This window comes from Sycon ciliatum, chromosome 8 (assembly GCF_964019385.1).
Source record: "Sycon ciliatum chromosome 8, ocSycCili1.1, whole genome shotgun sequence".
NCBI classification, from domain to species: domain Eukaryota; kingdom Metazoa; phylum Porifera; class Calcarea; order Leucosolenida; family Sycettidae; genus Sycon; species Sycon ciliatum.
In genome coordinates this window covers 31,929,831-31,941,273 of record NC_088650.1, presented here as the reverse complement: position 1 = coordinate 31,941,273, position 11,443 = coordinate 31,929,831, and the positions used below count along the sequence as shown (strand labels likewise).

The window sequence follows — 11,443 nt, the reverse complement described above, 5'->3', positions numbered from 1 at the left end:
CACCCATCCAGACTTCGCTGATGGGTGACCGTAGAATTTGGGGTTCTTCGGGGAATATCATAATGAATACAGTGACACAGCGGATGGATCAATCCCGGTGTTACCTAACTGCCTAACTGAGTAAAGCACTCCCCGAGGCACCACAGCTCTGATCACAACAGCAGGTAGCGGAATTGTCGCCAACATGGGTGTCACTCGAAAACGATACGTGCTGGAGTATGGTTAGTTTTCAATGCGAACAGTTCAAAGTCCTCGCCGCTGACAGTGATCATAATGTGGCTGCCAGCTCCTACGCATGCGGTGTACACTGTAGACGCGTTGAACGCTGCTGCAGCGAACGTAGGATCGCGATGATCTCAATGAGTAGATCATGCGTGCGCAGGTACTCCCGCGGGGCCCGGGGCTCAGTGCAGAGCATCAAGTGAGGAATACTAGTACTACTAGTATTTAACTATGAGAAGTGGACATGATTTCCTCACAATTCTGTTACCGCATGCAAGCAGTATCTCTTCTTTCAAAATCACATTCAATCAACAATGGCGCAGCAGGAACCAATTAAGTGTGGGGGATGGAGTCAACCTCCCCGGAAGGCCGATGCCGAAGTTCAGAAAATCTGCGACCAAGTAAGTGGCTAGAATGTGTGTGTGTTTGTGTGTGTGTGTGTTACGTGTGCATGCGTGTGTACGTGTGTTGACGTGTGTGTTTGTGACAGTGACTGTGTGTGTGTGAATCCATGTGTTTGTCCTGTGTATTAGTAATGAGTACTAGTACTTTCCCCATACATTCCGTTAATGTATACTGCAGTTCAGAGACTATACGGCGAAGAAAGTTCTGCATCATAGAATGAAAATCACTTGTTAGGTGGAAGCACCACCTCTAAAGTTCGCTGCACCTAGCTTGCATGAACATGTACTTCATTTTCATTGCTTCACTGCGTTCATACTGCATATCTTTAACATGCTGTTACTGTTCTCAGGTCAAGAAGGCTGTTGAGGACCGTATCAACTCACCAGAACTTACCATGTTCACAGCTCTGGACTACATCACGCAGGTAGTCGCAGGAGTGAACTACCGCATCAGGGTGAGAACTCTACTAGCATAACACAGCTAATTTGCTTTCGTCAAACTCTGATCTAGTACCAACAGTGGTGCTATAATTTCAAATTCTCTCAAATTATCAACGTATTAGATAGTAAGACTAAGTTTTCTGCATCCGTGGGAAAGCCAACATTCTCGAAGGTCAAGGTGCGGGTGCAGCTACCTGATTCATTCTATTACCTGTCCGTCTCGTGTCCAAATGCAAAGAGTTATGTGTTCATATTTCAACGGTTAAAATTGAGACCTTCTACTATGTTCATGCATGACATCAAAACTTACTTTCAAGTAAAAAACACTTACTTTGGAAACTTATTTTAATGATTATGACTTCGTAATTCTGATCAACCCAGTAGCATGTGTATTATTTTCATTGGAACGGCCTGTTTTTTTGTGCTACTTTCTCTGCAGGTTCAGATCAACAATGTTTGTGTAATTCGCATCCAAGTGTTTCAGGCGCCCTTGTTGAGCGGCAAGCAAGCTCCACCTGAGCTGACTGATGTTGCTAACGACGGACCTCTCAATGACAAGCCCTTCTAGAAATATATTTTCTACCACAACACACTGAATTCTCTCTGATTTTTCCACAGCTTTCCATATACAGTGTACCAATCTCCGTCAAATATTTGAACGATCATGTAATGCATGAAAAAATGTTTCGGTTTGTGTGGTGGTGCTATTGTGTTTACTTGATGAACAGTGCTCAGAACTGCTGCGGAATTAATTTTCACCTAAGATATGGAAATGTTGGTCAGTGACGGAAAGTTAGTTCGAATTGAACTCCCTTTCCTTGCCTGGTGACCCCGGGGCGGTTCCATGGGAAATCAAAAAGTAAGACATTTTACATGCCCGGGTTCGTCGATCGCTATTTTCAGGGAACTTTGACCACACTTGGAACATAATTATGCAACTGGTGAACATTCAAGTAAGGCTGGTTTTGGCTGGCAATATCCAGGAGGTGGAGTAAATGCTTGTGTGTAACTTATCAGCATAGTACAGACGTAGTACAGAGTCAAAGTATATTGTTACCAGCACACTGAGGGTCATAGAGATTAGCCCTTTCCCAAAGGTGCTCGCCCTTTTTTTCGCCTTTTTGGCCCTTCTTGGAAAAGCCCGTTTCTTTCGCCCTTTATTGCGTTTTTTTGTTGAATATCGCCCTTTTTGAGCTTTTTTAGCTGAAAAAGTGCTAAAATCTGTTTGCTCCTGCATGCGATCACAGTTTTTGAGTTTCCATGGACCTTGGCAAGCCGCTTTTTTAGGGGGCAACAAGTAGTTAGTTGGTGAAGCTTGTACCCGGTGTACACAATGCTGTAAAAAGTGGGTTTTTTAAAACTTTACTTCCTGTTTTGCCTTTCGTGGACCCATAAATGGAAGAGTGCGTATTCATTTCTCAGCTTGGGTTCATATCTGAACATGTATCATGGTTATGCTTCACTGAAAAAAGAGCGCTTTTTTGCCTGTTTTCACTGAAAAGAGAGCACTTTTTCAGCATATTTTGAGGGACGCGAAAAGCACTAAGTGCGAATTAAAAGAGCACCTTTGGAAAAGGGCTAATAGAGATCCCGAATGCATGTTGTGCTTAACAAAGCATAATTCTTTGTTGCCATCTTCAATAGGTCCGTCAAAATAGCAGTAAAAGGTTTTCATTTGGCCCGACGAGACCACACGACGCTTGCAGACCACAGCGCGAACAGTTCACCAGCCACACTCCACGAAAGCAAGTAGTATTACTCCTGACAAGTCTTGTTTCGTTCCATAAAGATGACGGGGAACTCATTAGAGGAGAAGCAACACTTGTGAGGAGTAATGCTACTTGCTTTCGTGTAGTTTGGCTGGTGAACTGTTCGTGCTGTGGTCTGTAAGCTTTGTGTGGTCTTTTCGGGTCAAATGAAAAACCTATTAACAAAGCATGTTGGACACGTAAAATCAAGATAATTTCTTTGTGTTTTAGCAATTCTAGCACCAACGAACATGCGAAGCAATATACAGGTGGAATCCTGATAATTCGAATATGGCTTAATTCTGCATCTGTTTCTTCGACCTCTCCAAGGCGTTTGACACCGTGTGGCACAAGGGCCTGATCGCCAAACTTTGTGCCCGTGGTGTCTCCGGCTCCCTACTCGCCTGGATAACTAGCTACCTCTTGGACCGAAATCAGTGCGTCACAGTGAATGGAACCTTATCTGACCCCGAGTCTGTGACATCCGGAGTGTCCCAGGGCTCCATTTTAGGTCCCCTTCTATTACTCACATACGTTAATGACCTCCCCTATCCAATTCCCGATATTTCTTTGTTTGCAGATGATACCACTGTCCTTGCTTCCTCTCCATCTCATGCCAACCTGTACCCCAAAGTTCAGCCCTGTATCAACGACATTGTTCACTGGATGAGCACTTGGTACCTTAAGCCAAATGTGACCAAAACCGAGCTCCTCCTTTTTCCCCCTCCCACAGGTCCAGTGCCAATCTTCCACTTTCCTGATGATCCTGGTCACCCTATCTCTGTAGCGCCTCACCATAAACACATAGGCATTGTCATAGATTCCGCCCTCTCCTGGTCTCACCATGCTGATCATGTCTCGTCCAAAGTATACCGATCTTTCGGCATAATGTCAAGTCCCTTGTCCCATTTGCCCCAAAATTGCCGGATTATCTTTTATAAATCATACATTCTTCCCCTCTTCACGTACTGCTCTTTTCTCTCCGAAACTCAACTCTTGCAAGCCAGATATGAAAGAAAGAAAAAATCATCAGTCACACCACCGGGACTCGAACCAGGGACCTTGCTATTCGCGAGCAATGCTCTAACCAACTGGCCTCTAATTTCCTAAAACTTTGAAATTCTCCATCAAGTCCAAATTTGAAATTGCAATTTGTATTTGCTCGCAGTGGAAATAGTTTGATGCGCTCCCCATAATATCAAGCGAATGGCCGAGGGCCCTCTTGATTGGGGTGAGTTGCCAGTATGATGCAAGCCAGATATGGATTGATCGAAGAAGGATAGATTTACCATCACTGTGGATAAGAGTCATACTGTAGCTCAGTTGGTTAGAGCATTGCTCGCGAATAGCAAGGTCCCTGGTTCGAGTCCCGGTGGTGTGACAGATGATTTTTTCTTTCTTTCATATCTGGCTTGCAACAGTTGAGTTTCGGAGAGAAAAGAGCAGTACGTGGCATGTGGCCTCTAATTTCATATTTCGTAATGATCGTTATATCTCAAATCTAGATTTGTATGCTGCTGCATCCACTACCACTCTGCAACACTACCTTGATGCTTCCCAGTGTACCCTGCCACATTCAATTTTTCAAGACCAGCACTCTGCTCATTTACAGTCCCTTAATTGGTTCATTTCAGGTGGTACCACCCGAAGCTGCGTTCGTCTCCCCCTAGCTAGGTCTACCCTATTCGTAAATTCCCCTATCTTTTCCTCCTACTCCACGTCGTTCCAACTGCCTCCCAGTGTTAGACAAGCTACAGATATGCCCAACTTCCGTACCCTCGTCTGACAGCAATTCAGTATCTCCCAGTAAACAAAGTCACAGTCCCCACTTCCGCTGCATAGCTCGCTGAGCATCCCATCGCTTTGTAAATAATTGTTAAACCCTTCCCACTTTGTGTACGTGCTCTTCATTTTCTTTTTTCTCTTCTTCCGTGGTTGGTCTTACCCTCTCCTCAATTCAATTGGCTGTCCTGACATGCCACGAGGTGCAGAAATAAAAAATAAATAAATAATTAAAATAAATTCGAACATTCCGCTTAATTAGAAGTTTTTCCAGGACCTATTTCTATCAATACGATTCCCACATAAAAAATTCTGATAATTCGAACCTCGAACTGGACATGTACGGTTAATTAGAAGTCCCACAGATTCCACCCGAAGTACTGAAATCACTTATTTTGTACTCTTGTTCTAATGTATCTTCTACCTCTTCTCCCTTACGAACATACTTTCTCATTTTCCATAATAATTACTTAGGATACTCCTTTCGATAGGCATCTATTTGCCTCTGGAGGATCCGTGAAATAAAGATCAATCAATAAAAAAAATCAAAAACTTACATAGAAAATGTGTGGGATTTGTGCTGATAATTCGAAGTTAGCAAAGTGTAATTCGAAGTTCACTGTACACTTTACTGGTCAGTTCAGTTTGCACGAGCAGGCTGTGCCGGTCAGTTCAGTGTCCGTAAAATTTGTGTCGAAGGTCCATAGCGCAACTCTGCGTGACCATGAGAGCATTTTGATCTACATAATTATTGTGTTGTGGGTTCATGTTTGGATAATTAGAATGTCCCTATAATTTACTGCAAGTAGTTCGGGAATAGCGGACAGAGCATTCAACACTCTAACAGTTAGTAACAGTATGGTCATTATTCACAGTCTTGCACATAGAGTACCAGAGCGATAGTAGTCTACTACTTTTACCTTTACTTAAAGCAATGTCCAAGGCACACTCTAAGGTAGATCAGTCACTGTATTTCAGGTCACTCTATGCAAGGAAAATTAACGACCAGTGACACATTTTGCAAGCAGTTTCAAAACCGAAGTGTCGGAGTTCATCACCATCCACAGTACGCAACTGTTAGAGCCATATCAGTTCCACTTCTAAACAAGCAAACTTTGCTTCTCACAGTATCTCGCAGCACGCCATGAACGCTAGGAAGTAAACAAGTGATTCAAAGCGCTAAATACTCAGTGGATGCTCAAGATTCGGCTAAACTCATACTGTCCACTTGGAAATCCAAAATCTATTCCCTACGGCGCACATTCATTGCACGAGCGCTGTCAAATCAGAGTTTCCATTTGTTTTACAGAGAGTGTACCTTACTGTGGTTGTTTGGTTCATATTAATGCAAAAACAATCTATTCCAAGTAATGCTGACTATAAGAAAATTTTGTCCAAAAAATGCAGAAGTAGGTGAAACAAAACGTTGGTGTGGGGATTATAATAGTAGAGGAAAAATGCAAAAGACGAAAATATTGACAGTCGGCGGCTCACACGTATGTAGCTGACGAGATAAAAAGCGGCATTATTAGTGTTGAAGCAAAGGTCCATTGCTTTTCACGCCCTTCAAAGAGGGTGCTCCCTCTCCTGGGATGTTCACATCCAGAATAATTTCACAAAGGGTGTTGATTTGCACCTGAATTGCATGCAAAGACAAGGAAACCAAAATTCAAGATGGGAAAGATTAGACAGACCTCCGTGAAAATTTTCGGGAAGCGAAATACATGTAACACTTCGAGAAAAATTAAATAAACGCTACAGGATGGGAATCAGTAATTCAAAGAAGCATAGGAGAGCGCGAACATGAGTGGTTTTTTTAGTCTTCTTAGGTTACGAGATTACAGATTAGATATTAAAGGGGTGACGTTTAGTTTTTAAGGTTATCAGTCCTTAGCGAATGTCAAGCAGAGTTCAGGGCAGCAAAGGTCCATCGCTTTTGACATCCCCCAAGACGGGTGGTCCCAGCGGAGATACGCTCACTGCCACACGAATTTCACAAACACTGTTGATTTGTACCTGGACCGGATATAATGATATGGAAAGTACGAAACGCATTAGGTATGCGTCGGCACAGAACATTCCAAGATAATACCCAATATTATACGTTCGGGAACGGACACGATAATTTACTTTACCTAAGTGCTATACTCTAATTGTGATTCTCATCACACTGAGCCCTAACAAACTGATCCCCAGTCAGTGAAAGGCAATGCTGTTAACCGAACACGTCACTGTGATGTACAAAGGAGGTCGGATACGTGTTGACGATTTCTGATCAAATATCCACCACAGGCACTAGATGCCATTATGTCCTTTAACTAAGGTCAAAGCGACAGAGTACTCGACTGGATACCTTCATGTAATTTAAACCCATCTACGATGCACAAACCAATTTCCTTCAAGCTTGTATTCTCTCTGGCTATTACCGCATAGTACATGCACTTGTATCTAGTTCATTTGTAGATATTTGGTCAAAACTCCACTGTATATGTTTCGTTATACCTTCTGCTGCTCAATGCCCAAGTTATCTATTCATTTATAAAAAGAAGAAAAAAGAACCCAGGAACTACAAGTTACGCTATAATGGTAAGTAACTGGTGGTGTTAGTGGACATTTTAGCGTAACTTGAAGTTCCTTTGTACTTTTTTTCTTCTAAAATTAATCCTGGGCTCTCCAGCCGAGTCCATTTTCTATTTATTTATTGACTTATTTATTTAAAAGGATTATCCCTAAGGCAGTTCACCTTTTGATGACGTTTCCTGAATGATAAAGAAAAGGATATAGAAAACGCCCCAGGCCAATGGTACAAAAGGTGAGTATGTCATTAAGTACGAGGTGCATACAGGCCAGCAGGGAAGGGTTGAAGAAGGAAGCAACTAACACTTATTGGACTTCTATTCCAATCGGATATCTTTACCTCTCTTCAGTCTACACGTTGTGTTGTGCCGACGTGGGTATTGCTGCCGGCTTTTGCTTTAGCATACGTTTTAAAAATATTGCGTTTTCGCTTTTTGTGTACAGATTATTGCTTGCTAGTGTGTTCAATAATACACAATTGTCAAGTTCACACCTCCTCCTTATGACTTTCTTGACTGTGTTAACTCTACCTACCAGCTAAGCAGACACAAGAACTGTATGGGCCATGAAGAGACTTTGAAACTCCTAATTTAAACTGCATGTCCTCAGTATACCTGTATGCTCCAGCGCGGAGACGTTGAGTGGAAAAGCTATAGTTGAACACGCACCACGACACACTAAATGCAATTGAAGTGACTGGCAAAACCGGAGACAGCGTCGGAGCTGGACCGCATAGAGAACACAGAATCCATGTACATGTGTATGTAGGTACATGAGTAAGGGTACATTTGCAACCATGCAAACAGTTTTACACGGTTCAAGTGATACCCACAGCCGTTGGATTTTACTTTTCTTCCCTTGGGTAGGAGTAAAGTAATGCATCAAATCGTTACAATAATTGAGTTCCATAAAGATTCACATGCAACTCAATCACTGGATGCGTTGCAGCTGTTCAATTCTCTGCCACCCACTTACATATACATCAGAAGCCGAACGCCACATCAAAAGCGGCAACAGAACAAATTATACTAGCAAAATAAGAGACAGGAAGTCGAACTGATGTGTGTTGAATAATGTAAATGGATGATCAGATGCAATATACCCAATGGGGAGACATTTCATGCAAAAATCGTAGACAAGTAAAAGAGCCATGTGTGATGCATCCTTTCTAAAAATGAAAACAAAGCTAATAACTAGAACACTCGTTGGAGCAATCAACTTCTTGAAAACAAAGTTTAAAGTTTAACTCATTCATGGCGTTTCTGCATCAACTAATTCAGCTGTTAGTTCCTGCATGTTTATGCAGTTCATGTTCTCTCGCATTCACGGCATTCACGTTGAGGACATAACCAAGCATTACACAACAACACGTCCACCAGTCATCACCATGGTTTGCAGGCAGTGGGTTCCGATAATTCTTTTGTGGTGCAACAATGGACTAAGAGACCCAATGTATTGAAGATCAACAAGCAGCTCATCATTGACAGGTAGCCCAGCTGCCAAACATTAATTGGCCTGTGTAAGCTGTACATGTACACGTACATGTATGTTAGCAATTCCTGGTTTAGGGGGTCAGTGAGGGACACAGAAAAAACAGGCCAGGAGTCACATCCGCATGGGCATTCTTGACGTGGCGCCAGTGAAAAACCTTATGCTGACCTGTCCAGCGTTGCCAGTATAGTATAACTATTTCAAAATCATGGCCGTCCTTTGTCCCAGTGCATACACACTCGTTCTTCATTGGCCTCAGAACTTGCTAATTCACGGGAACTGCTATTTTCATCGCGGCCGCCGGGAGTGAATGCCGGGTTAGTACATCGAATCTGAGCATGAGTATGGCCTTGGTATGTTCAACAGCTGGCGGACAAGTCTCATGCCAGTAGCACCTGCCATATGCCAGCCATAGGGTGTCATCGAGTGGCGAGCACTGAACAGCACTGCGGCCTCAGCTGATGCAGTCAAAGCCGATACAGTAGTGGGATAGTAATGTCACACTACATGTACATGTACATGTACTTGGAGACAATGCACAATGAAGTGTAGTTAAGAAAAGCGTATGCCAATGCACCCAAACGCATTCATGGACATTGCGCATACACGCAAACGCAAACGCACGCACACACACACAGCGCTAACACACAAACCCCACGCGCATACACGCAGGTGAGCTGCAGAACCTAATTTACTTCCTGTTGTTTATCTCCTGCGCGCGTACTCACTCCAGTGACACCCATCCAGACTTCGCTGATGGGTGACCGTAGAATTTGGGGTTCTTCGGGGAATATCATAATGAATACAGTGACACAGCGGATGGATCAATCCCGGTGTTACCTAACTGCCTAACTGAGTAAAGCACTCCCCGAGGCACCACAGCTCTGATCACAACAGCAGGTAGCGGAATTGTCGCCAACATGGGTGTCACTCGAAAACGATACGTGCTGGAGTATGGTTAGTTTTCAATGCGAACAGTTCAAAGTCCTCGCCGCTGACAGCGATCATAATGTGGTTGGCGGCTCCTACGCATGTGGTGTACACTGTAGACGCGTTGAACGCTGCTGCAGCGAACGTAGGATCGCGATGATCTCAATGAGTCGCGAGATCATGCGTGCGCAGGTACTCCCGCGGGGCCCGGGGCTCAGTGCAGAGCATCAAGTGAGGAGTACTAGTACTGCTAGTATTTAACTATGAGAAGTGGACATGATTTCCTCACAATTCTGTTACCGCATGCAAGCAGTATCTCTTCTTTCAAAATCACATTCAATCAACAATGGCGCAGCAGGAACCAATTAAGTGTGGGGGATGGAGTCAACCTCCCCGGAAGGCCGATGCCGAAGTTCAGAAAATCTGCGACCAAGTAAGTGACTAGAATGTGTGTGTGTGTTTGTGTGTGTGTGTGTTACGTGTGCATGCGTGTGTACGTGTGTTGACGTGTGTGTTTGTGACAGTGACTGTGTGTGTGAATCCATGTGTTTGTCCTGTGTATAAGTAATGAGTACTAGTACTTTCCCCATACATTCCGTTAATGTATACTGCAGTTCAGAGACTATACGGCGAAGAACGTTCTGCATCATAGAATGAAAATCACTTGTTAGGTGGAAGCACCACCTCTAAAGTTCGCTGCACCTAGCTTGCATGAACATGTACTTCATTTTCATTGCTTCACTGCGTTCATACTGCATATCTTTAACATGCTGTTACTGTTCTCAGGTCAAGAAGGCTGTTGAGGACCGTATCAACTCACCAGAACTTACCATGTTCACAGCTCTGGACTACATCACGCAGGTAGTCGCAGGAGTGAACTACCGCATCAGGGTGAGAACTCTACTAGCATAACACAGCTAATTTGCTTTCGTCAAACTCTGATCTAGTACCAACAGTGGTGCTATAATTTCAAATTCTCTCAAATCATCAACGTGTTAGATAGTAAGACTAAGTTTTCTGCATCCGTGGGAAAGCCAACATTCTCGAAGGTCAAGGTGCGGGTGCAGCTACCTGATTCATTCTATTACCTGTCCGTCTCGTGTCCAAATGCAAAGAGTTATGTGTTCATATTTCAACGGTTAAAATTGAGACCTTCTACTATGTTCATGCATGACATCAAAACTTACTTTCAAGTAAAAAACACTTACTTTGGAAACTTATTTTAATGATTATGACTTCGTAATTCTGATCAACCCAGTAGCATGTGTATTATTTTCATTGGAACGGCCTGTTTTTTTGTGCTACTTTCTCTGCAGGTTCAGATCAACAATGTTTGTGTAATTCGCATCCAAGTGTTTCAGGCGCCCTTGTTGAGCGGCAAGCAAGCTCCACCTGAGCTGACTGATGTTGCTAACGACGGACCTCTCAATGACAAGCCCTTCTAGAAATATATTTTCTACCACAACACACTGAATTCTCTCTGATTTTTCCACAGCTTTCCATATACAGTGTACCAATCTCCGTCAAATATTTGAACGATCATGTAATGCATGAAAAAATGTTTCGGTTTGTGTGGTGGTGCTATTGTGTTTACTTGATGAACAGTGCTCAGAACTGCTGCGGAATTAATTTTCACCTAAGATATGGAAATGTTGGTCAGTGACGGAAAGTTAGTTCGAATTGAACTCCCTTTCCTTGCCTGGTGACCCCGGGGCGGTTCCATGGGAAATCAAAAAGTAAGACATTTTACATGCCCGGGTTCGTCGATCGCTATTTTCAGGGAACTTTGACCACACTTGGAACATAATTATGCAACTGGTGAACATTCAAGTAAGGCTGGTTTTGGCT

General features: G+C 43.3%; 2 protein-coding genes across 2 annotated transcripts; both read left to right on the top strand.

Annotated features, from left to right (window-relative positions):
* Positions 1-464: 464 nt before the first annotated feature.
* LOC135822765 (cystatin-A-like) lies at positions 465-1,832 on the top strand. Its single transcript, XM_065335593.1, has 3 exons — positions 465-623; positions 977-1,081; positions 1,507-1,832. The coding sequence occupies exons 1-3, from the start codon at positions 537-539 to the stop codon at positions 1,633-1,635; spliced, it is 321 nt and encodes a 106-aa protein (XP_065191665.1). The 5' UTR covers positions 465-536; the 3' UTR covers positions 1,636-1,832.
* Positions 1,833-9,869: 8,037 nt separating this feature from the next.
* On the top strand, positions 9,870-11,237 carry LOC135822763 (cystatin-A-like). The gene is made up of 3 exons (XM_065335591.1): positions 9,870-10,028; positions 10,382-10,486; positions 10,912-11,237. The coding sequence occupies exons 1-3, from the start codon at positions 9,942-9,944 to the stop codon at positions 11,038-11,040; spliced, it is 321 nt and encodes a 106-aa protein (XP_065191663.1). The 5' UTR covers positions 9,870-9,941; the 3' UTR covers positions 11,041-11,237.
* The last annotated feature ends 206 nt before the right edge of the window (positions 11,238-11,443 follow it).